The sequence below is a fragment of the Gymnodraco acuticeps genome, unplaced genomic scaffold (genome assembly GCF_902827175.1).
Source record: "Gymnodraco acuticeps unplaced genomic scaffold, fGymAcu1.1, whole genome shotgun sequence".
Classification (NCBI taxonomy): Eukaryota; Metazoa; Chordata; class Actinopteri; order Perciformes; family Bathydraconidae; genus Gymnodraco; species Gymnodraco acuticeps.
The window spans coordinates 15270-42547 of NW_022990371.1; the positions used below are offsets into that span (position 1 = coordinate 15270).

General features: G+C 39.8%; 2 protein-coding genes across 3 annotated transcripts; both read left to right on the forward strand.

The window, feature by feature from the left end:
- The first annotated feature begins 1549 nt into the window (after positions 1 to 1549).
- Positions 1550 to 19854, forward strand: foxred1 (FAD-dependent oxidoreductase domain containing 1). The gene is given in 12 exon segments (XM_034224377.1): positions 1550 to 1855; positions 3146 to 3267; positions 3269 to 3367; positions 4160 to 4270; positions 4971 to 5089; positions 5695 to 5789; positions 8856 to 8957; positions 10819 to 10895; positions 13901 to 14028; positions 17255 to 17384; positions 17911 to 18015; positions 18545 to 19854. Coding segments are annotated over 12 exon segments (1506 nt in total). The 5' UTR covers positions 1550 to 1692; the 3' UTR covers positions 18800 to 19854.
- A 1058-nt stretch (positions 19855 to 20912) lies between these two features.
- Positions 20913 to 26044, forward strand: kcnj1b (potassium inwardly rectifying channel subfamily J member 1b). Of its 2 annotated transcripts, none has more exons than XM_034224375.1 (2): positions 20913 to 21193; positions 23746 to 26044. In XM_034224375.1, exons 1-2 carry the CDS (start codon positions 21177 to 21179, stop codon positions 24893 to 24895), a joined length of 1167 nt encoding a protein of 388 aa, XP_034080266.1. In that variant the 5' UTR covers positions 20913 to 21176; the 3' UTR covers positions 24896 to 26044. The 2 variants fall into 2 exon arrangements, with proteins under 2 accessions (XP_034080266.1, XP_034080267.1); XM_034224376.1 differs by lacking the exon at positions 20913 to 21193 and adding an exon at positions 22210 to 22718.
- Positions 26045 to 27278: the final 1234 nt, after the last annotated feature.

The window sequence follows — 27278 nt, forward strand, 5'->3', positions numbered from 1 at the left end:
CCGTGCAGAAAGCAGAGCCGTGTGTAAAATATATATCACTCAGTATAACAGGCCTACTCTCTTTATTTGCTTTAGTTTAGTAGATATCTATAAACAAAGAGTCGATATTTTTCTAAAACCATTTAGTGCTTCACATAATAAAATACACAACGGCTGTAGCCTGATTATATGCTTTAGGACAGTGTTTCTCAAACTTTGTCATACCATGGACCACTTAATCAATAAAAAAACACTCGCGGACCACCTAACTCCACAAATATCCCAATACACATCGTTTTTCTAGAACAGATTATAAATCGCCTGGAAATGGTACAAACAAGTGGCAACATGTGTGACGAAGGTGTTGCCCTGGGCTTTATCATGCAATAGAAAGTTAAACTTAAACTCGTTCCATTGCGGAGATATTCCCGCGAGAGTGCGGAAATCTTACATTTATTTATTTATTTCAAATGTGAAATGTTACCAATATACTCACGGAGCCATCTAGTGTTTATATATCTATGGGAAAATGCACCCAGCATGCTTATCTCGCCTCTGATTGGCTCTCCACGATCACATGACGAGCCACTGCCCCCTGTAACCAACCAGCATCAAGCATGCAGTGATATATAATGCGGTTCCGTGAGACATTTTCAAAATAAAATAACATGGAAATGTTATTTTTTATTTTTTCATTTCCTTTATTACTTTTGTGTGTCTTCAGATTTTGTGTCCTTGCCAGTCCAAAGGGGACACCCCCTACTTCCAAGGGACGAAACAAAAAAAAGGACATCATTTCCAGTCATTTCAAATCCATCCTGCCTGCACGAGCTGCTGCAGCTCAGTGGTTAAAGCAGGCAGTCCATATCCAGATCACTGTGAGACATTGGTTAAAATCCTCATTCTGGAAGAACATTTTGGGCTGTATATTAACAACAAATCTGTCTGGCCATAAAACATAATTTAAAAAATGAAAAGTTTGCTTGAATATTCACAAAAATTCAGCAAATGCAATAAAAGAAAGGGACGACATGTCCAAACTTTTACTGTTCACTGTCGTATAAATCTCTGTTTTGAGGCGTGTTACTGGATATATCTTTGTTTTTAACTCCGGATTCTGGTACTCTCTGACATGAAAATAAAACAAAAAGACAACATTTACATCAGGCAAATAGGCCAAACAACATTGCTGCATGTTTTTTGGGTAATTTTAGAGTCAGGAGGAATTATTTGTTGTGCAGTGCCTGCGCCCTGCTGCTGCACAGCATTTTCTATTAAAGTTTATTAACATGTCCAAATTGCACATCTTGACACTAAATCAGTCTTCTTGTTTATTCGATTTCTTAATGCACGCTATTTCTCAGAACATTTATAAGTTATACTTTTACAAAATGGTGTGGACTCGGGAGATGTCCCCAGAGTCCCCAGCTCAAATGACGCCTATGGCTGTAACTAAACTCTGTGGGACTAATGAATGAATTCTGATTGATATCCAAATGTGTGCTTTTATTTTGAAGGCCGTCCAGAAACCGGCGTTTTCTCTTCCCGGTTTTGTCTGTTTTGACTTTTATTCGACCTCGCTGTCAGGTTACTGAGTTGTCTGGACAGTCACTTTAAAAAACAGAGACATGCAAGATTTCTCACATTGCTTTTGTTTTTGTTGGCGCTTTACTGTTTTGTTAGCAAACTAGCTTAGATAGTTAGCTTGCAGCAATGTCAACGTGGCAAAGGGTGCATGTGCATCTGCGGAAAGCACATGGATTATTTCCAGTTTCCTCCAGACGGGTGACACAACCAAACACATGGAAGTATGGACATTTAACGTTATGCAAAAGCCTGAGTACAAGCAGACCTCTCCGGGATGACTTCTTTAAAGGTAGGGGGACATTATAGGAAGTGTCATCAATCCAAGCCAAATCAGAGCCAAAAATCATCACATTATGTATTTGTTTGTTAATCTACAAATGTAGGACACTTATATGTCACATCTGAAGCTCTCTGTTAAAAAATTAAAGGTATTTCTACAATTCGGCATACATGTAATTGTCCAAGAAACAGTTAGTTCTCTCAAAATGTGTAAATCAGAGAAAGTTTTCGAGAGGTAATCATCAGAAAAGCTAGCGAAGTCTCAGTCAGAAATCCTCCAATCCTTCATTTATTTGTTAATTCATCAATGTAGGAAACTTGTATGTCACATCTAAGATCCTCTGTTGAACAATCAAATGTATTTCTACACATCGGCATGCATATATAAGCTTTAAAGCAACAGTTAGTCAACAATAACATTTACATTTCCCACTGCTTCTCCTTAGTAGATTTAAAGCTGACCCAGTTAAAAGAGGAAGTCAAAATAAAAAATGTATACAAGCCGAATTGTAGAGAAAAGATCTTAAGTTTTGGTCTGGTGCGACTCAAAATCTGCCAAATGATGATGATTCAGCCCCACTGCTTATCCTAACATTACAGTAGATTTAAAGCTGCTCCATTTACCAGGAGAAGTCAACAGTGGTGTAAAGTAACTAAGTAGATTTACTCAAGTACTTGACATTTACTTGAGTATTTACATTGTCTGCTACTTTGTACTTCTATTCCACTACACTTCAGAGGTACATGGTGTACTTGTACTCCACTACATGCATGTAATACCTTTAGTTACTTCACAGATGTGGATGAATGATGTGAAATATAACCAAGTGTTAAATCAGACTTTAGTTCCACCTGGAGTAAATCCACCAGCTACCCTGCAGTATACAAAGTCATTCAAACTAGCTGCACCTTTACCAGCTTTGAGAACACTTTAATGATCAATCATTATAAAACATATCATATATATTATTCTGAAATGGACCAATCTGCACAACGACTACTTTTACTGTCGCTACTTTCACTATATTTTGATGAGAATACTTTCCTACTTTTACTTGAGGAACATTATATAAGATCTGAGTACTTCTACTTTTACTCAAGTACTTGATCTGAGTACTTCTACTTTTACTCAAGTACAAGATCTGAGTACTTCTACTTTTACTCAAGTACAAGACCTGAGTACTTCTACTTTTACTCAAGTCCAAGACCTGAGTACTTCTACTTTTACTCAAGTACTTGATCTGAGTACTTCTACCACCTCTGGGTTTTGGCTATATTAATAAACGTTGATTTGATTCAGAACTGGAGGTCCAGCTGGCGGCCATGAGGCAGAAGGCTCTGGACGCTCTGCCGGGGAGCGGCTGGAGCCCGCTGGGGATGGACCAGAGTCTCCCTCCAGAGAGGGCGGATATTGTGATCGTGGGGGGGGGGCGTGATCGGCTGGTCCATCGCCTACTGGATCAAACGGAAGGAGAGGGAGCGAGGAGGAGTGAAGGTGGTGGTGCTGGAGAAGGACCCAACGGTGAGAGACCAGGAGAGACCCGTTACCATGCATTGTTGTTTACATCTTTTAAAAAGCATCCAACAGTATGTATAGCTTAAAACCACTTGATGGACATTTTCAAACATGCTGCAAGGCATCCTATAGTATGATTTATTTAATGGGTTTTGCACAGTTAAAAAATACACTTATATAAAACAAACAATCGCTTGAATTCAATAACAATGGCAAACTTTAAGAACAACATATACTTTGTACATTTATAGTATAGTACATTGCATAATTTAATCAGGCCATCGCCTTTACTTATTCATTCTTGCCGGTATCGTTTCTGTCGCAATTTTCTTGGCGAATTTCATTTTCTCTCTAATTTCACACAAACTAGTGTTTATTCTTTTTCGTATCTTATTGTCATCTGGTATTTCAAGACATTAGTTGTTCTCCATTTGGATGTTGAATAGTTTGCAATAAGGAAGGATGAAACGATTGGAGGAGAAACAACAAATAAATCACCTTTTCTTTTTAAACTTGCAGCAGCTCCTAGATGAGTGAAATTATGGTAAACTTTCTGGACAAAAATGCCTGAAACATTTGTATTTGAGAGGGAATTTCTCTGCAAGTGGGGAAAAGAAATAAGGTTGTAATACCACAATTAATCAAAGAAGAAAAATATTTAATATATCTGAGTGTTGACACTAAAAGGACAAGATACAAGAGCGTCTGTAGGTTCAAACAGAGTCTAAAATCCTCCCAAACATAACACACAGCAGCTTGTTGTAATCTTCAAAGCTTCCCCTTCTTGTTTCTCCGCAGTATTCGCAGGCCTCCACGGTGCTTTCTGCAGGAGGCATCCGACAGCAGTTCTCTCTGCCCGAGAACATCTGCCTCTCCATGGCCTCCGCTCAATTCATGAAGAACATCAATGTAGGTCGAGTCTGCACTCAACGCCAATGAACTACAGGCCCTTTAAATCATTGAATGTCACAGTCCCTTTTGTTATGTAAATATGCAGAGTTAAAGTTTATTGACAGAACACATTTCAACACTAAGGCAATTCAACATGCAAGAGAAACACGGTATGCAATGTACTTTAAGAGACAAAAATACAGAAATAATAACAAGTTAAGAATAAGACGGGTATAAAAACACTTAGGCAAGATCTTCTAATTGTATGCCTCTTTATGGCCTCAAAACAGCTCATGTAATATTCTCAATTTAGGGCCAACAAATGTAAATTTGGTTGCTAATTGATTTTACGATTAAAACAATTACATTTTGAATTATTTACATGTTAATTTATTGGTTAATAAATTAGATTTAATGCCGTTTTTTCCCAAATGTAATGGGTATTTCTATACTAATTTAAGTGTCCCATCTACCTTTTTTCGGTAGTGCATTAGTTCAATTCATGGCGTAAAATATTCTTCAAAAATGACAACTTTCCTATTTTCTAATATTATCAAAAAGTATTTTCTGTTGTATTTTTTGCATTTTATTTTCAATTTGTCGTATAGATTATATTCGTGCCTAAAAAATAGACTTTTTTAATGTTCTAATATTATCTAAATCTCCTCTCGGTTATTTTTCATTTTCTTAGTTTGTAAATGATTTTTCTGCGTCTCAGGAACATCTCCACGTGTTGAATGAAGACCCGGTGGACCTCCAGTTCAACCACTCGGGATACCTCTTCCTGGCCAACGAGGAAGTGGCTCACATCATGGAGGAGAACTACAAAACCCAGAGGTGTCGGCCATCTTTCATCCAGAGTTGTAGTTTTGAATTGTAGCTCTAAGGCAGGGCTTCTCAAACTTTTTTCAGTAATGTACCCCCGTTGAAACATTTTCTCAGCCAAGTACCCCCTGACCGATCCCGAAATGTTTTGATCGAAAAAGCCTATATAAATAATTACAATATAGTGATGTTCTCTCAGTGTGTGATGTATTAACTCCTTCGTGGTATGCATTACAACAAACTAAGGATATTTTCATTTTATGCATGAAGAAAAATAACAACACTTTTTCCAAGGAGTTTTTCAATTTAAGTAATATGTTATTGTGAAAAACTATAAAATACAATACACACATTTGACATGTTTATATGAGGACCCCCTTGGTGGTTCTAGGAAGGTTTTATATACAATTGTGTTTTCTATTTTACTTATTTTACTAAGATTATTATTTTAATTAACCTTTTTTATTATTATTATTATTTTTTTAAATCTCACGTACCCCCTGCAGTACCCCAACGTACCCCCAGGGGTCCGCGTACCCCCATTTGAGAATCACTGCTCTAAGGCACAATTATATTTGTTATTTTTTTTAAATAAATGGTTATTTTTGTGTCTGTAGGAGCTTCGGAGCCCATGTTTCTCTTCTCTCTGCGACTCAGTTAAAGGAGAAGTTTCCGTGGATAAACACAGACGGTGTCGCGCTCGCTTCATACGGTGAGTGACACAATTATAATATACATAATCACTACAACGTGTTTGACATAATAAGACAACTTAAAACATTTTAATCTCAGCTGGTTATTGTCAGATTTGATAAGAAAATGTGTTTTTAATTTGAATTTAATACACTGATTTCACATGTATTCTTTATAATGCTGTATGTATTTATGATATGCCATCATTTCAGACTTGTGAAAAATCCTTAAAAGCCATTCTTTTAATAATTGATTTTAAAAAATAAATAATTGATAACCATTATAATAAAATGTCTTTAATGAATATTTTAAAAAGTCTAAAAAAAATTACAAAACAAGGGAAGTAGAGTGTAGCGAGTAAAACTCTAACACAGAGAAGACCTGTCTATGCTGCTCCAGAACGCCTCGTTGGACATTTCTCTTTTCCTCCGGGAACCAAGCGACGTAATGACGATCCAAATGGACCAATCCGTGGAGCTCCTCACACACACACACACTCACTCAGCCGTATCTTTTCTCAGCCGCAGCTCACGTGTGTGTGCTCCAGTGGCGTAGCCAGGAATTATTGTGTGGGTGGGCCTGGAGAAATGTAGGTGGGCCAGGGCGAGACATATTAAGCGTGGGGTCTGAGCTGAAACTTCATTAATGATTTTAATGATTTTTTAATGCACTAATAGAACATAAGCATACATTAGCAGTGAAAACAAAAAACATGCACGGCGGCCTCAGAATGTAAAACTGACATCCACATAGGGATGGGTATCGTTAAGGTTTTAACGGTACTACTACATTTATCGATAGCGCTTATCAATCCGGTCCTTTAACATTACTTTTATCGGTTCTTTTGGAGAAAAAAATAAGGTAAACTAACTAAACAAATTGTGAACAAAACTAACATTGCTTTTTATTTAAATTAAATAAATAATATTTCACATCAAAAGAAACAACAGTGTTTTAACAAATCGTATTAAATAATGTGATGACAGAATAGCTGAAACTTTAACAAAATAAATAACTCAGTTTCCTCTAATCATTAACCCATGTTTGTATCATGTAGTTAACTCCGTGTGTTGCTGCTAGCATACATAACACCTGACGTGGAAACGTTACTCGTGGACGGGGCTACAGAGCTACTAGAAAGACAGTCGAACGCGGTGCATTCCTCCGTCTGGATGTGGAGCACTTTTGATAAATGTTTAGACACATTGCTCGTGTTACCGCCCTTACATGCTAAACTCTTATTCCACTGTTGGTAACGAGTATTGTCCACATTGACACGGCTATAGTTTAACCACCTCGGAGCGCGTTCTCTCCGCCATCTCCTCCGTGTGTGTGTGTTGCTGCATGTAGCAGCTGCGTGTGTGTAAACTGCTCCGCCCCCTCGCACACAGACGGGGGAGAGAGATCTCTCGACTGGATTGGAAAGATCTAAAATACTAAAAATAATCGCATTTTGCTGTCTTTTGCATATTAGAAATGGAGTTGGCGACACTTAAACTGCAATGTAATGTTTGTGTAGCAATAATACATACGACATATATCGGGGGCCACAGGTTGTTTATCCTTGACAGTCGCACAGTGGGCACACACTGAGTGTTTTCATATTCAGCAAATGTGTACACGCTAAACTGCAGACCTCAAGAAGAAATAATACTTTCATTCACTCACGGCAAAAGTTACTTTACTTACTATAAAAACTCACGGTAAAAAAATGCACTCCCTATTCCATTGTCATGAAGGTGGAATCTAACTATATCCAGAATACGTTTTATTGGATCCAGGCTAGAAACATGTTTATTTCTGCTGTAAAGTTGGGCATTTTAACATGGGGGTCTATGGGAATTACTCCTTTCTGCATCCATCCCCTGTCGGCCACTAGATGAACTGCAGTTTGTGGCACTTCCTTCTGTGCTTCCCGGCTCTGCGCTATGACGCGCATGTGGGTGGGCCCAGGCCCACCCGGGCCCACCCACAGCTACGCCACTGGTGTGCTCAGGCTGAGTTTCGCCATGTCTCGCTGTCTCGCAGACCCCACGCAGCAACCAGGAAACGACACCAGTAATCCAGCTCACACTGTCCGCTCCTCGAGTCTCAAAAGGCGGAGCAGCGAGCCCCGCAACGTCCCGCCAACACGGCACCCAGACCCCACGCAGCATTGTCATCTGTTTGTCATTACTGGTGACATGTCCTGGTTGCTAACAAACGGCATTGTAACTAGGGCTGCTCAATTAATCATATTTTAATCACAATTATGAATTTGGCTTGCAACGATTATGAAAACAACATAATCGAAATAAAACGATTATTTTTTTTAATATATATATATTTTTTTGTATTGGTTTTTCAGTTGAATTATACTTAAAGTTCAGGGTAATCAACTGTTAAAAACATACTGTTCACATTTTTCTTTTCAATAAATGGATGTTTTCAAAGTACATGGTTAATCGTTTTTTAATAATCGTGATATCAATTATTGACCCAAATAATCGAGATTATGATTTTTGCCATAATCGAGCAGCCCTAATTGTAACAGATAAACACACATCAGAGCACAGTGGGCTCACAGGGAGGGGGGAGGGGCAGGAGCTCCAACAAGCCGTGTAGGACAGAGAGTGAATACACATAGTATACAGAGATGCTGTATGAGAAACCAATGTGAGTTTGGAACATTGAACAATGTAAATCTATTCTAGTAGACCTCAACAATGGAATCATGATCAGTAGAAATGGCCATGACATGGGACCTTTAATATATTTTAATTTTGGAGATCTCAAAATAATCTTTAACATCAATATTAAACAAACCAAATGCCAAATGTCATTAAAAGTAACTTAGATTAAACCTGAAGAAATGAATACTTTCACTTAAGTAACATGTTGAAAGCAGGACTTGTTATAGTATAATTCAAGAAGTGTTTCCGTTTAATTGATTCATTATTTTCTCAAATTCAAAATCGAGCGACTGTTACGATATCCATATGACTCCCCCAGCGATAAATAAAGTATTTCCGACTCTGATCCTGATTCCTACACTGTAATATTACTACATGTTCTAAAGTAAAAGTACTTCCTCCTCCTCTTCCAGGGCTGGAGAACGAGGGCTGGTTCGACCCCTGGACGCTGCTGCAGGCCTTCAAGAGGAAGGCTCTCTCTCTGGGGGCGGAGCAGTGCATCGGAGAGGTCACAGGTGAGGGGTTAAAACTGAAACATCACGATATAGATACGTGAACGATAATACTTTAATCGTCAGATCAAGTCTGACATTTGACTTGCATCACAGCAGCTCCATGTGTAACATCAACATAGACAGATATCAAGACACGATACATGAAAAACAAACATTTAACATAACAGCACAATCAGTGAGAGAAAACCTGCTCAAAGAGCCTTCAGCGTGCATTTGATCTGTGGTTCAGCTCTGTGTTTACTGAGAGGGTTGACTGATGCATACTAGGGATGGGAACGATTAATCGAATATTCGAATATTCGAAATTATTCAGGTATTCGAATAATAATTAATGTATTCGAATATGAGTTATGAATATATTTATTAATTTTTTTTTTTTTTTTTGGGAGTGATGCCTAAGTTGATTACATATTATCAAATTGAATAATTCAATGTATATATATACGACTATGCCATAGCTAAATGTGTTAGGTGACGTCTAAAGGTGTGTTTTGCTCCGCTCACCGGTCCCTTGCAGAGCTGCAGGTGCTGATCTCTCTCTCTCGTGTCCGGTTATACTTCACTCGCGTTTATGTCCAAATCCATCAGATCTAGCTCTAGCTAATGATATGGCTGCTGCCCCTCCCTACACGCAGATCACGCAGACTCAAACCTCATCTTAGGCCCAAATGTGGCGCAAATGAGCTCCGCAGCCGTTGCGAGGTTCCGGCGCTAACAGTTCATGAGCGTGCTCCCCCGCCCCCTGTCAACACTCGCGACACATGAGTGGCCAGCCTAAACAACAATAAGCGCTGCTTGGCAACCGTGTGTGGCGGCAAAGTGCATAGACATTTTGACAGGAGAGATTTAGTTTTGCCGGTATTCAACATATTTTACCAGTCATAGTCCGGTAATTATTTACACTCTCGAGTCCTACACAACAGACATGGTGTCAAAAAGGAGTAATGTGTGGAAATATTTCGACCAGGTTAGTGAGTGCGGTGTAGAGGTCAAACTATGCCAAATTAAACTTATATATGCATGCTATACCTTGCTATACCCGCAACCTCCGTTCCAGCTGAGAGGGTCTTCTCTACAGCTGGCCTGATTGTGAATCGCCTCCACACATGAAAGCTGTAGGCCTATAGCTGTCAAACTGTGATCACCAGTTCAATACATTTGACAAATTCGACTTGGTTTCTACACTTATTTGAACATGTATGTATTTCTAAAAAATTCTTGAAAAAAAATTGGGTAAAAAAAAAAATTCTGGAAAAAAAGATTTTACTCAATTTTTTTTTTATAGGATATGTACATTTCGGTTAACCGTTTTTTGGGGGGTCGAATATACATTTGCTTTCAAATTCCCATCCCTAATGCATACTAGAGGCTTTGTTATCCTTAAGTTTGTTAAAGAATCACTTATTTATTATATATAACTGAAGGTATTTCAACACAAGTAAGACCGGGCTGGTTCAACATGTTGTATTTTAATTAACATTTGTATTACACATTACCTTCCCATGTATATCAAATCCTCTTTTTATGTTTTAGTAGGTATAGTTTGGTCTAATCTAGTGGATTATTTAGGCTTTGTTATCCTTAAGTTTGTTAAAGAATCACTTGTTAATTATATATAACTTTTTCAACACCGGTCTGGTTCAACACTTGAATTAAAAAATGTATTACGCCTTACTTTCCACACTTGTCCAATGTATATAAAATCAAATGTTTTAGTTGTTGTAGTTGGGTCTAATCTAGTGTATTCTAACTTATTTCTAAATATTTAAAATGGTGTATTGTATAGATAACCAATATATATATATTTTTTTATGTTTTTGGTATTTTTTGACTGATATCAATGTTTTAATTTCTTCCACAGATTTTAAATACACATCAAACATTGCTATAACCACTGAAGGTGATCAAGTGGTTCAAAGGAGGATCAAATCTGTCAAAGTAAGTGTGGCTACACCTTGGTGTTTAAATTCAATGTTACAAAGATTTGTGACGTCCAACAAATAAATAAAATATTCAATTCAAAGATCTCCATTTTAAATATTCATCAACGTTTAGTGACAGTTCTCTTTGCTTAATATACAAACATTAAGTATTGCTTTACTTAACTCAGTTTATCATGTTGTTCACAAGTTTAACAAAAACAGGATTGACAATTTAATCTAAGTTTTTCATCATTGAAAGGGGACCGATCATGCAAAATGCACTTTTTGATGTCTTTTATACATAAAGATGTGTCCCCGGTGTGTCGGGGAACTCACGCAGCGTCAGGAAATAAACCCCTCTCTCTTTTCCTCCGTACCCAAATCTCTAAAAACGGGGAACCACGGAGCTGATCCAGATTTGCGTCCGATATGATATAATATCTGAAATGTGGACCCACGGCCCAATCAGAAACGTTGCTATCAGAAACAATGCCCGACTGTTTTGGACGTAATATGGTCTTTGTTTACATTAGCATCGCTAACACTCAGAGCTAACCTGTACTGGAGAGCATGTGTGTGAAGAAGCAGGAAGTCAAAAGGAACTCACCTTGTGGTAGGGCTGAACGATATATCGTGTCATGGCGATAACCGCGATATGCGCATGCGCGATATTCACATCGCAGGGACTTGCGATTTTATTTTATTTTTTTATAATATATATATTTTTTTCATTTATTTTTTAGGACGTGCGATATTAAGTAGGCAAATTAACTCAAACACTTCATGTTACAATTATTTTGCTGCTTGCTACAAAAGGAAAACTTGCGCGGCTCTCATGTCAGGGGTTCTTGAGTGAGTGACATGCCGGCCCTGCATGCACAGCAAACCACCAATCACAATCATTCTAGATCAGATCACAGCAGGCTCCACCCCGCTAGTTTGCAGACCATTAAAACACCGGTAAAAAATGAGCGAGGCACAGGAGGACAATACCGGCGAGAATGAAGATTTACTTCCAAAAAGAAAAGCAACATCTGCCATCTGGAACTATTTTGGATACAAAAAGGTTCTTCACAGATGAACCCCCTTACTTGAGGGTAAGCAACATGCATTATCATGACATATTAGATCATGACTTCTTAAGGTATGATGAGTCAATCAGTTAAGATCCAGACGACTAAAATCCTTCATCCGGTTAAATATAGTTAAAAAAAACGCAAAATATATATCGCAGGGGAAGAAAAAAATCGCAATGTCAGTTTTTTTCAATATCGTGCAGCCCTACCTTGTGGTATAACCGGCAAGAGAGGAAGCCTTTGAGCTCCAAACTGTTTCAGAGAGAATCCTTGATAATCCATGATATGGCGTTTCATCACGGCAGCATTTAGTTTAGACAGTAGCTGCCGGGTCCCGCATGAGCTCAGACCCCTCCCTTTTTTTGATCAATTCTTTATTTTTATTAAAGCTTTATACCCAAATCAGCACTTTTGAAACAGGAAGTGAAATAGAGGGATAGAATGGGTGATCTGTTTGGTATTTTGAAACACTTCATAGACATGTTTTTTATATATGTTTATATATCTAGAAAGTTGTTAAATAAGTATTGCTAGTAAATGTAAAAAAATCAAGTTCTCACAAAGATGCCGGTTTTGAAGCAGATGCTAATATAGCGCTTTTTTAAAGAATACAACTCCTTTGCTTTTTTATTCCTGTTGTCAGACAGACTTCATTTATATAACAATTAAGTATTGGTTTACTAAACTCAGCTTATCATGTTGTTCACAAGCGGCAGTGGTTCAGTCTGTAGGGGATTGGACTTTGGACCGAAGGGTTGCCGGTTCACGTCACGATTGGACCAAATAATACGGAGTGTGGACTATTGCACGATTTTGGGAAAAAATCTAATTGCGATTTTTCTGACAAATATTGCGATTCGAATTGCGATATTTGTTTTTAAGCGACCCAACGTAAGTTTATTGTAAAATGCGGCCATATCTCCAGCTAGGAAGGTCGCATCAACGTGCTCCTGTCTCTAGCACCCCCACAGCCCGAGCTACGAGTGAAAAAACTAAACTTACATGAAACTTCCGTTGGGTTGCTTTAAAGTCAAGCTTCAGTTTAAGATTCACGCTGTAATAGAAACATGTGATGGAGCATTACTAACCTGACTCAGAAACCATCTAAAGCTCCATTGGAAGCCATTTGGAAAGGGCAGGCACTTTCAAAAATACTTGGCAGGTGATTGGATCAATCTGTCTATCACCTTCTATCATGGGCCACTTCTGATTGATTAACAATGGCTGGTACATGTGGAGCACAGCACTTCTGATTGGTGTGGATGACTGACACACAAGAAAAGAAAAAAAAAATGTAAAAAAAAATCGCCGGCTTTCAAATCGCGTTTTCGATTCAAAATCGATTAATCGTTCAGCCCTAGTGTGGACTGGTACTGGAGAGGAGCCAGTTCACCTCCTGGGCCACTGCCGACGTGCCCTTGAGCAAGACACCTAACCCTGTAACATGTGTGTGCACGACAGAGTGGAAACTGAATTTCTTCTTCTTCTTCACAAGAACAGGATTGACAATTTAATCAAGTTTTAGAACGTTTTCAAATCAGTATTCCTAGTAAATATGAAAAAAACAAGTTCTCACAATCAAGTTTTTGAAGAAGATGCTCAAAAAAAATAATACAACTCCTTTTTTGTGTGATCAAATTGTTATCGATTAAAGGTAGGGTAGGTAAGAATGGAGAAACCAGCTCGAGTGCGCTAGAATTTGAAAGTACGCAGCCGAAAAAATCTGCCCCTTCCTTCAGACTTCCTCACAGAGCCCCTCCTCCAACACACACGAACGCTAAGTAAGATATTCATTGCTATCGGGATGTTAAGAGCATTCCATGGAATATAACAAAAAGTGTATCTCGAGCCGGTTTCTCAAACTTACCTACCCCACCTTTAAGTTGTGCATACCATGAACGGAACAAATAAAAATGAAATGAAATGTAATAATGTGTTTGACCAGGTGCAGGTGAGCAACAGTCTGGAGTATCAGCACATTGAATGCGCTATGGTGGTGAACGCAGCCGGAGCTCTTTCTGGGAAACTGGCCGCCATGTTGGGAATCTCACTTCCTGTGGAGCCACGCAAAAGGTCAGTATTCACTCAACTGGTATATTAAAGGTCACCTATTATGCAAAATCCTCTTCTTCATGTCTCTCCTACATCAACATGTGTCCCCTCTTCTTCATGTCTCTTCTACATCAACATGTGTCCCTCTTCTTCATGTCTCTTCTACATCAACATGTGTCCTCTCTTCTTCATGTCTCTCCTACATCAACATGTGTCCCCTCTTCTTCATGTCTTCTTCTACATCAACATGTGTCCCCTCTTCTTCATGTCTCTTCTACATCAACATGTGTACCCCTCTTCTTCATGTCTCTCCTACATCAACATGTGTCCCCTCTTCTTCATGTCTCTTCTTCATCAACATGTGTCCCCTGTTCTTCATGTCTCTTCTCCATCAACATGTGTCCCCTCTTCTTCATGTCTCTTCTACATCAACATGTGTCCCCTCTTCTTCATGTCTCTTCTACATCAACATGTGTCCCCTCTTCTTCCACGTCGCTTCTACATCAACATGTGTCCCCTCTTCTTCATGTCTCTTCTACATCAACATGTGGTCCCCTCTTCTTCATGTCTCTTCTACATCAACATGTGTCCCCTCTTCTTCATGTCTCTTCTACATCAACATGTGTCCCCTCTTCTTCATGTCTCTTCTTCATCAACATGTGTCCCCTCTTCTTCATCTCTCTTCTACATCAACATGTGTCCCCTCTTCTTCATGTCTCCTCTTCATCAACCTGTGTCCCCTCTTCTTCATGTCTCTTCTACATCAACATGTGTCCCCCTCTTCCTCATGTCTCTTCTACATCAACATGTGTCCCCTCTTCTTCATGTCTCTTCTACATCAAACATGTGTCCCTCTTCTTCATGTCTCTTCTTACATCAAACATGTGTCCCCTCTTCTTCATGTCTCTTCTTCATCAACATGTGTCCCCTCTTCTTCATGTCTCTTCTACATCAACATGTGTCCCCTCTTCTTCATGTCTCTTCTACATCAACATGTGTCCCCTCTTCTCCATAGGTCTCTTCTTCTTCATCAACATGTGTCCCCTCTTCTTCATGTCTCTTCTACATCAACATGTGTCCCCTCTTCTTCATTCTCTTCTTCATCAACATGTGTCCCCTCTTCTTCATGTCTCTTCTACATCAACATGTGTCCCCCTCTTCTTCATGTCTCTTCTACATCAACATGTGTCCCCTCTTCTCCTGTCTCTTCTACATCAACATGTGTCCCCTCTTCTTCATGTCTCTTCTAATCAACATGTCCCCTCTTCTTCATGTCTCTTCTACATCAACATGTGTCCCTCTTCTTCATGTCTCTTCTTCATAACCATGTGTCCCCTCTTCTCCATGTCTCTTCTACATCAACATGTGTCCCCTCTTCTCCATGTCTCTTCTACATCAACATGTGTCCCCTCTTCTTCATGTCTCTTCTACATTCAAACATGTGTCACCTCTTCTTGCTTCATGTCTCTTCTACACAACATGTGTCCCTCTTCTTCATGTCTCTTCTACATCAACATGTGTCCCCTCTTCTCCATGGTCTCTTCTAACATCAACATGTGTCCCCTCTTCTTCATGTCTCTTCTTCATCAACATGTGTCCCCTCTTCTTCATGTCTCTTCTACAATCAACATGTGTCCCTCTTCTCCATGTCTCTTCTACATCAAACATGTGTCCCCTCTTCTTCATGTCTCTTCTACAATCAACATGTGTCCCCTCTTCTTCATGTCCTGTCTCTTCTACAATCAACATGTGTCCCCTCTTCTTCATGTCTCTTCTTCATCAACATGTGTCCCCTCTTCTCCATGTCTCTTCTACATCAACATGTGTCCCCCTCTTCTCCATGTCTCTTCTACATCAACATGTGTCCCCTCTTCTTCATGTCTCTTCTACATCAACATGTGTCCCCTCTTCTTTCATGTCTCTTCTACATCAACATGTGTCCCCTCTTCTTCATGTCTCTTCTACATCAACATGTGTCCCCTCTTCTCCATGTCTCTTCTACATCAACATGTGTCCCCTCTTCTTCATGTCTCTTCTTCATCAACATGTGTCCCCTCTTCTTCATGTCTCTTCTACATCAACATGTGTCCCCTCTGTGGAAAGAGGACTCTGAAAGTTTCAGGAACAAAGATTCTCTCTCTTTTTGATCCATTTCTATAAAAACCTGTCTGAAAATGAGCTGATCAGATTTTGGCCACTTTATGATGTCATAACGATGTTTTGTCTTGTGTAACCATTAGCCAATCAGCAACCAAGGTAACCCCCCCCCCCCTTATCACCTGAACCTCCTCCTAGAGCACCATTGAGTTCTTTGTAACCAAATGTCTCTCAGAGGGGCGTGGGGAGGGGCTCCTTATTTTCATCTAAAGTAACAGACAGAGAATCAGCACTTTGGAAACTCGGCTCGAGATACACTTGTTGTTATATTCCATGGAATGCTCTTAACATCCCGATAGCAATGAATATCTGAAGTGCTTTGACAAAAAATACATAAACAAATCTCATCTGTGGAAGCTGTGGCGCTGTAAAAAGCACGACCAATCATCTGAGCCGGCTAAAGTAACTGGATGGCCGACCTGCCTGTCAGCCTTCCATCTGGGCACAAACTTGCCCTCATTGGTCATGTGCGCGTTCGTGTGTTGGAGGAGGGGCTCTGTGAGGAAGTGGGAGATTTGTTCCGGCTGTGTATTTTCAGATTCTAGCGCACTCGAGCTGGTTTCTCCAAAATGACCTACCCCACCTTTAAGTATTTATTTTCCCATTTCTTTTTGTATCTACTAGTACTACTTATTATTAAGCCTTATAGTGCAGACTCTCCTCTTTATACTGTTTATTTTTGCTTACTCTAAACACAATTACACGTTTATTTACATAAACAAGAGGTACACACTTACAAAAAAACATATACATATACAAAAAGATGCATATTTTTATTTGTTTTCATTTTGAATACATGTCATCTCTTTTGCACTACACCACCTCACAGCTTTCTCTGTTAAACCGTCACTAAATCTTTCTTCATGCCGCCTGAAGGAGCTCTTCCTCCAAAGAGAAGCGGATTAACCCTGACCTGAAAAAACAGCAGAAAGACTTAAATTTTTACGGTTTTTATGCCAAATATTCCCTGAAAAACTGACTTTAACTGCATGAAAAACCTTAAGCAACGTTCAGAGGCAGGTACACATATACTGTATGGAAGAATTTGTAGATATAACTTTATATATTTTGTAATATTACTTGTTTGCAGGTACATATATGTGTTGAACTGTCCTGACGGCCCCGGTCTGGACACTCCCTTCCTGATCGATTACTCTGGAGTTTGGTTCAGGAGGGAAGGGTTGGGAGGAAACTACATCGCTGGGACCTCACCAGAGGAGGTGTGTGAAACAAAACAAAAAGTGTTGTACACACTTAGCTTTAATATCTTTTATGGCTGCATAGATTGCGAAACTCTTGGGTAATACCAATTTGGCTCGATTGGCGAAAGATTGAGTGTCAGTTTTTTTGGTTGTTTTCCCCCCAATTTTCCCATAAATCTGGTCTTTTTCAGAATGATTACGTACAAAATACTTACCCAATTTCCATAAAACTCTTGGGTAATACTGATGTTTCAAATAACCATTTGGGTTGATTGGCGAAAGGAAAGATGGAGCTTGTGTTTTAGTTGTTTCTCCCATAATTCTGACGTTTTTCCGAATGATAACGGACTCAATACTTACCCAATTTTCATAAAACTTGGCAGAAAATCTTGGTAGAAAAGAGTGTGTCAAGGGCGATTATATCGTGGAGTGGATCCAAATCACAAACACTTCTGGAATTTGGCATTTGTGCTGCATTCATGGTCTGTCAGAATAATCGGAAACGTGCTAACATTTTGTATATGTATTTTTCCCTCCTGTGTAGGCGTTGGAGCCGGACACCAGTGACCTGGAGGTGGACCACCAGTTCTTTGAGGAGAAGGTCTGGCCCCACCTCGCCTCTCGTGTCCCGGCTTTAGAGAAGCTGAAGGTACGGTGTGGAAAGAATATATATCTTTGTTATGCTCGCCCACTGGACTTAATTACTTGCAAAATTGCTTTTGCAGATCAATTTCAGATGATGACCCTAATTCAGTTACATTTTAATAATACCTTAAAATGCATTATACAGTATATAGGTCATGTTAATAGTATTATCTATATGTATACGATTTTTTAGTACATATATTTATTATTATTATTATTACGATGACTTGTATTATTATAAATATTAGAAGCGTGGCAATGCCGTCTCAATCATAGGTTTTTCAGAATATGAATGTTTATATTTTTATGAAATACATTTTGTGTATTACTGCAGCCTTAATAATAATAATAATAATAATACAGGACACTTATATAGCGCTTTTCTAAAAACTCAAATACGCTTTGACAGAGAATAAAACGTACTTCTTCTCTTCTTGTTTCTTTGACGTTATGTTTGTATTATTAAGAAGAAGCATGATCAGAGTTGTGTACTAATGTCCCCTTCCTTCCTCCCCCCTTGTTTCCTCCCTCAGGTGACGAGTGCGTGGGCGGGTTTCTACGACTACAACACCTTCGATCAGAACGGCGTCATCGGCCTCCACCCGTCCATCAACAACATGTTCTTTGCGACGGGTTTCAGCGGTCACGGTCTGCAACATTCGCCCGCCGTGGGTCGAGCCGTGGCTGAACTCATCATGGAGGGAAACTTCACCTCCATCGACCTCAGCAACCTGGGCTTCAGACGCATCATCGAAAAGGAGCCCATGCTGGAGAGGAACATCGTGTAGAGGACCCAACACACCGCTGCTAGAACCACATTATATCTACACATGCTATGGACTGCTTTGATGTAGCCTCTTTTACAGTGTTTGTGACCCCTTCAGAAGTCAGCATTCACCCGTTCACACACATTCATTCAGAGGTCAAGTTTCAAGGCTTTATTGTCATGTCATTAGCTAAAGTGTAGATATGGCTCTTCCAACAGTGCAACATATAGGATATAAAACAGGACTGCCATGCAAGGTGCTACCTACTCATTCACACACACTCTGACACACACCGTTGGCCATCAGGAGCTATTTTGGGGTTACGTTTCTTACCCAAAGTTGCATGGACATGTTGGGTGTTTCTCAATGTCGAGGAAGGATGCTCCAGAGCCACTATTTCAAGGATGCTACGTCATCGAGTCCTGCCGAAGGACTGTTCCAATGTCCAGGATGCTTGGAATTCTACCGAGGCCGGCGTCCTTCGTTGCGGGAAATTTCGAGGCTGCACATGTGTATCCTCCGCGGTCTTAAAATCCCCACAATGCTTTGCGCACGGACCAATTTCCCAAAATCTTTAGCAGAAATTGCGCTCCATTTAAGGCGGGGCCTCGCATATGACGCACACCCGTTAGCCTGTTCCACCATTCTTCGTTTTTCGAGGCTAGGAAGGATTCTTGCCTCGCTTCTGAAGGAAGTGACTCGGAAGACATGTCCTACCAAGGAAGCGTCCTCGACATTGAGAAACACCCGTTGACTGAAGGGGCTGGGAATCGAACTACAGACCTTGTGATTGGTTGCTTCCACCTACATACCTATGTGTGTGTGTGTGTGTATATATATATATATATATATTAGGGCTTTCAATCTAATGGATTTGTTTATTTAAATAGTTACAAGCTTTGTGAATAACTAATTTAAATTGACAGCCCTAATATATATATATATATACAGCATATATATTTCTTTGCTCTTCAAAAGAATACCTTCAGTACTCAAACAATGCTACATTTGTCATTATTCCACGGTTTTTACGGTCTACTTTTGACTTGTAATTTATAAATATTGTCTTTGTCTAATGGTCTTACTTTTGAGAATTTAATTTTCACATTTGGATTGAAGTTTTTCTCATTATTTTGTATGTTAATGTTTTTTTATGAATGTCTTTATAATAGTGGTATTTAAATAAAAAAATTAGGTGTTACAATTAGGCATTTAGTTGCTTACAGGAGATTTAAACCATTTCCGGCTTTTACTGCTTTGCTTGGTACTACAGATAGAGAAATATACAACACTACAGGTATGTGATTTAGTGTTTGAATATTATGCACTAGAGGGGGCTATTTCTGCATTTCACATTTATTAAAACAAATAACCAGCAAGCATATTCAATTTCTAAAAACACATTGTCCTTAATATCATGAAAGGACTACAGTAGTTTGTTGCTGTGAAACCATTCTCTTGTAAAGGTTAGGAGAACATGGGGTGAATCAAATAATGTCCAAACTAATGCACAACATTTTTGGTTAAATTCTAAATATCTGCTATTTTTTTGGGGGGGTAAATAATGATAAAATTATTTTCAAAATAGTTGGTGATTATTTTTAGTCTTGTGAAATGTAAATCCCAGTTTGGTCAGCCGAAAACACAAAGATGTTTTCACTTTAATATCATAGTCAACATATTTAAGAGGCTTAAAACAGCATTTTCTGACAGTTTTGCAGATAAAATAGCGATTAAGCGACTATCAAAGTACATGGTGATTATTCCTCTGTCTTTAAAATGAGTAAACTGGTTTGCAGAAAGTTACAGTAAGCTGAACTAGTCTTTCAGAAAGCCACAGATTGCATCTCCATCCATCTCCTGCTTCATTTACATTCCCTTAATGGCATCTCTATCCACTCTGAGGGGCTTCTGATCAATGACCGTCCCCCTAGTCTCTTTTATTATCTACAGTTCCTGGAAAGATCCTCCACAAAGAGAATTCCTCCTGCGGCTATAGGAGAAAACGTCAAAGACATTTCTTCCCTGCAGCTTTTCATTTTGATGCAAATGTGAGGCAGGTTCGAATGCAGAAAGAAGGGGGGGATGGGGAAATGCAATTGAGGGATTTCTCTTTGTGGAGGCCCGAAGCAAACCCCAAATGTTCTCAGGGCTGAAAACAAACACAGCATCTGCAGCCTCCTTCAATGCATGCATCCAGAAAGGTGTCCCTCTTCTCATGTTAAATGTCTCTCTGTATTAATATTAAAGTTGTTGGTGATGGAGGCAGTCACTGTGAGCTCTCCAGTGTACACGGCGGCATGTGGCTGGGATTAGGACATTTCACTGTGGATTAAAATCTTTCTATGGCCACTCGCTGAAGAGAAAGGCGTCAGAGCGGAGTGAGCACTCTGGACCCATGGTCTCACTTAGCAGGTACGGTGAAAACTACACTTTCATACGCTTTATTTTAACTGGATTGATGGATGGTTACTTTTAGGTTTTGTGTGCAAAAGTTTGAGATGTTTTTATTTCTAACAACCCAGAAATGATACGCATGCTTTTACTTTAGGATAACTGCTTCTTAGAGGAATGTTACTTTATAATTTACATACTGTGTGATTGTTAACTTTCTCTTGTTTGCTCACTGTGGCTGAATATTTCAAATGGGCTTTGCAAATTATGTGAAACAAAGAACTGGAGAAATTCAATGCTTAGAAACTTGGGGAAAATAACGAGTACAAGCAGTTTTCTTAGTTTGCCAAGCACCAACATGATGAAAAGTATTAAGTATGTACTTCATAAGGAGCAATGTCATAATCATTATACTATTACCAACAACTGTTGAATACATATCTAGTTTTAAATGAGTTCATTCTTAGAGTTTAACAACTTTTAAATCCAAAAATATGTTTTTTTCAAATGTTAGTACCATTTTCTTTTCAAAACAAAGGCTTCTTGAGTGTAAATCTTTAGTGTGTTATGTAAGGATTAAAGTGGACCACATGGTTCAAGCTGCACGGTAAAACAGGTGAAACAATAACCTGCATTATCCTGTTGTAAATCCACACTAAACGGATGCATTTCCAATATAATGGAAAATAAGGGGAATGACTGACTGTTTATTCTCATGCTCTGACGGACACATACTCTTCATCAGAGCCATTGTTAAATTATAAAAGCTTATGATATTCTGAGTTATTGTCAACAAATCCCATGAAAAGACTTAAAACCAACTCAGCGTGAGTTCTGCCACATGTAATGATATCCTAAAATGCTTATGAACAACATTAGGTGTTAACAGCAGCAACATCAACATGCTTATTGTTAGATTTTAAAACATCTACAAGCACCAACATTGTTTGTGTACTGCTTGACAAGTTAACTCATAAAAACCTTGTGAGTTTTTAAGTAAGACTACTACTAACCCCTAACCCTAACTAAAATAAAAGTTATACAAATCTATATTTTACTAAATCTAACTTTAGTCAGAGCATAGCAGGTATGCTAATATAAATAGCACCTGGCGTCAAAACCAGAGATGGATGACACTTCAGTCTCTGTTTGAACAAACAGTGAAACCTTTGTGGTAGCAAATCATCTTATACCAAATTATGTCGGAAAAGATGAGTTTTGTTTTGAAACAACATTTTGAACTGAGCCATGATGGTCTACAAAAAGCTGACTTTTCAGAATGAAACAGATCACTTTTGAGAGTTGTAAACAGATAGTGAACATTACATGTCACTTGTTAGACGCTTTTATCCAAAGCGACTTACATACTCAGTACTGTGGGCAATCTCCACAGGAGAACTTTGGGGAGAAGTGTCTCAGGGACACAACGACATGCTGACTGCAGTGGGATTTGAACCTGTGACCCCCTGATCCCAACACCAACGCACAACCCACTGCACCACATGCCTCATTGAGGCAAATTTGAAGAATGACTTCCCACTTAAAGGTCACCTATTATGCAAAATCCACTTTTTCACGTTTTCTCTACATCAACATGTGCCCCCTCTTCTTCATGTCTCTTCTACATCAACATGTGTCCTCTCTTCTTCATGTCTCTTCTACATCAACATGTGTCCCCTCTTCTTCATGTCTCTTCTACATCAACATGTGTCCCCTCTTCTGCATGTCTCTTACATCAACATGTGTCCCCTCTTCTTCATGTCTCTTCTACATCATCATGTGTCCCCTCTTCTGCATGTCTCTTACATCAACATGTGTCCCCTCTTCTTCATGTCTCTTCTACATCAACATGTGTCCCCTCTTCTTCATGTCTCTTCTACATCAACATGTGTCCCCTCTTCTTCATGTCTCTTCTACATCAACATGTGTCCCCTCTTCTTCATGTCTCTTCTACATCAACATGTGTCCCCTCTGTGGAAAGAGACTCTGAAAGTTTTCAGGAAACAAAGATTCTCTCTCTTTTTGATCCATTTCTATAAAAACCTGTCTGACAAATGAGGCCCTGATCAGATTTTGGCCACTTTATGATGTCATAATTTTTTTTTGGCGTTGAGTAACCATTAAGCAATCAACAACCACAGGTAACCCCCCCCCCCCCCCCCCCCACCTTATTCACCTGAATCTCCTCCATGAGTTCATTTTTGTCAACCAATCTCTCTCAAGAGGGGCGTGGGGAGTGGCTCCTTATTTTCAATCTAAAGTAACAGACAGAGACATCAGCACTTTGGAAACGGGGCTGAAACATGAAGGGGATTATGGGTAATTGCTGCCCATTGAATCTGTTTGTGTTGTTTCAGCCAATCAGAGACAGGTTCTACTGTATATATCTGGGAACCTGTGATATATTGATGAGAAAACAGTTATACTAATAGTCTCTCTCTTCTATCTCATCTCTTCTTCCTAGATATATCTCATATCTATACCTTCTCTTATATTCTATCTCTCTCTCTCTCTCTCTCTCTCTCCTCTCTCTCTCTCTCTCTCTCTCTCTCTCTCTCTCTCTCTCTCTACAGGATGTTCCAGGTGCTCCAGGGTCACATCCAGCCGGCTCCACACAGAGGCCGTAAAACCCGCCTGGTCACCAAAGACGGGCGCTGCAACATCGAGTTCGGCAACATCGAGTACAGCAACCACTTTGCGTACCTACTGGACTTCTGGACGACGTTCGTGGAGATCCGCTGGCGCTTCGTTCTGCTTCTGTTCGTGGCCTCGTTCACCGGCAGCTGGTTCGTCTTCAGCCTGCTGTGGTACTGGATCGCAAAGAGCAACGGGGATCTGACGGGGCAGAACCGAACCGACGGACATGTGCAGTGCATCGATAACGTCAACGGTCTCACGACGGCGTTTCTCTACTCGTTGGAGACTCAAACCACCATTGGTTACGGGGGTAGAGCGTTAACCGGACACTGCGCCGGAACAATTGCTCTAATCATCATCCAATCTCTAATCGGCGTCTTCATCAATTGCTTCATGTGTGGCGTCATATTAGCCAAGATCTCGTTACCCAAAAGACGGGCGAAGAGCATCACATTCAGCGACACGGCCGTCATCTGCCTGAAGAAAGGAAGTCTGTGTCTTCTGCTACGAGTCGCAAATCTACGAAAGACGTTATTGATCGGCAGCCAGATTTACGGAAAGCTGCTCAGGACAACGACCGCTCCCGATGGAGACACCGTCATTCTGGATCAGGTGGATATTGACTTTATGGTGGACAGTGGAAAGGATAACTTGTTTTTTGTTTGCCCTTTGACCCTGTACCATGTGATTAACACTTCCAGTCCGTTCTACGAGCTTTCAGCGGACTCTCTCCCCAACCAGGACTTTGAGTTGGTGGTCTTTTTGGACGGGACAGCAGAGTCTACTAGTTCTTCCTGCCAGGTCCGAACCTCCTACATCCCTCAGGAGATCCAGTGGGGGTTCAGCTTTCTGCCCATCATCTCCCGCACCAAGACGGGAAAGTACCGGGTGGACTTCTCAAACTTTTCCAAAAGCGTGCGGGTCACAACGCCGCACTGCGTCCACTGCTTTGAGACGGACGCAGACCAGAAAAACCACAACAGTCACAATCAGGAGAATCAGGACAAACAGCAGAAGTTGGGCATCGACAACCTCGGGTTTCAGGTGATCGACATTCACGACTCTATGGACATCACTAAAATGTGAGGGGAGAAGGGTGAATGTGTCAAAATCAGCCGGAAAATAAACCCTATTTGGAGCAAAAGCCAGGTTTTCAACAACAGTTCTCGGACTTTGAGTCCTACAAGCTACTTTTCAGGAAACTAAAAGTTTCATTTGTTCCCTTGTTGTTCCCATCGTGGTGTAAAGACCCACTAAGATTAGGCAAATTAGTACACAGACTAATTAAAAAGCAACAGCTGTTTTAAACCTAATATCTTGCTTCTGACTACTACGACTGGGAATGTCTCAAGAGCCGCTTTCACACCAAGTGCTTTGACTTTGCTGTACTTACGCCTTCCGAGTAAATCGCCAGACCGCCGACACCTCCTCATCTCCACCGCTCCCATGTTTTTTTTTGTGTTGCCATAAGTTATTCTCTCTCCGTTGGTGCACGGGGCTAATGCTAATGCTAATGCCAGCAAATACAATGGCGGCTTCACAAAACTTTTCAGAGTTTTACGGGGCGTGGTTGGCAATTCGCCCAGCCAGTCGAAATTGGTACTTTTTTCTCCCCAGGAAAGTACCACCTCTCTAGCAGGGACTGAAAATGGGAGTAAAAGTTCTCGGAACTAAGTTCTCTTTTTGATGTGAACGCAAAATTCCAGGCACTAACGGAATTAAACGGGAAAAATACGGGTAAAAGTACTCCGGTGTGAACGCGCCTAATCTTGGAAGCAAATGTTCGTTGTGGCCAAACGGTGGAATTATAATTTCCTTGTCAGTCACAATACGGACCTAACATTGGGAAAGAGACTTCTGCAAATCAGTGTATAACCTTCGTTTTTGGTATATCAAGTTCCCAACACATGAATAGCCCTTATCCTTAGGCCCTAAAAGTTGTAACAAATGCGCTATAGCCGAAACCGGAGTTCTTTTACCTTTTTCTAATCATGTAAATGTGCCTAAACGGAGCTGCAGATTGCCGGAATATCCAGGGGATTTTATACTCGAGAGTGGAGTCCTTTTTGCATCATGTACTAGCAAATCTACATCCATGTATCTCTTATTCCTTGTCTAAGGCTGTTTGTCATCTCCAAAACTATTTTAACAATCCAACCAGATATTGGCAATCTTAATGGTTGAATTTTCTTGCCTGAAAACAGATTAAATGTAATAAAGTGACATACCTTTTAACCTGCCTTTTAATGTTTAACATGACTAGTAGTGCCTCCCTGATATAGAATTTAAAAAAATGGTGGTTAATGCCATCTTGTGAAACGTGACAAATCAGAAATGTGTCCACCCCCCAAGTTCTTGAATTTAATGAAAGTTCAAAAACTACCTACCCCCGACCAGGGACTTTTTTGGGATTGAAAATAATCAACAACCCATACGACCATACTATAAGGAATGCCAGAAAAAAGATTGAGTAAGTACCAATATATAGTAAATGCAGTATGACAAACATACCAGTCCTATTGCACCTGGTCACATTTTGCAGCATACTTTTCTGGCTATGCTTACCCACAATCCTTTGCACAGCAGATATTTAAGGAATAGGGTCTAAATTCAATGTGGCATGTTAGGACAAACTATTCCCAACTTCATGCACACTACAAAAAGTGCATACATTTCCCTTTTAATCAGACTTTCTTGACGAGTAGTGAAAATACAATTGAGTTAATCGCCCATTTTTTTTTTTGCCTCGACTAGCAGAAATATTCAAAGTGTGGATACAAAATTAAAATAAATCAGACCTGAGCGGGAGTTAAGCTCTTTGCTCAGCAGCTCATTACAATCAAAGCACCTTTGGGACTTGTGACTTTGTGTAGGTAATGTGTGACAGAGGGGGGGGGGTTGAAGTGTTGACGAAATGAAAGGGGTAAAATAGTGGATGGCACAGTGGGTATTTCTCGAGGAGATTAGGGTCTGATCCTGCTATAATGAAAAATGTGTGCCATAAAATGTGTGGAAGGAAATAAAAAGTAGGACCGGCCTTCAGAGTGTTCCTCGTTACTCCGACTAAAACACTAACGTGCAGTTTCTGTCACGGTGACATCGCGTATGCCTTGATGATTAGGAAGCTGTGGACATACTGTAGCTGCGAAATTAGAGGATTTTAATCGTCCATTTTGTAGATTATTGTAGACACTTCTTCTCAGGGAAAATAACATGCTTAGTGCGAATAAAACACTTTTTTCACAATTTATTGACTTTGTGTTGTCTTTTTTGTATGTCTTTTTGATTGTTTCTACATTTGAAATTGAACTATATATAAGTACACATTTGAGTATGGTTGGTCAATTTAATGCTACCTTATAATTCTGCTTAATTTCATGTCAAAATACCTTATTTCTACGGTCTTTGGAAATGTATATTTGCAAGTTACTTTACTAATTGAGGTTAGAGGAATATTTTCTGGTTCCTT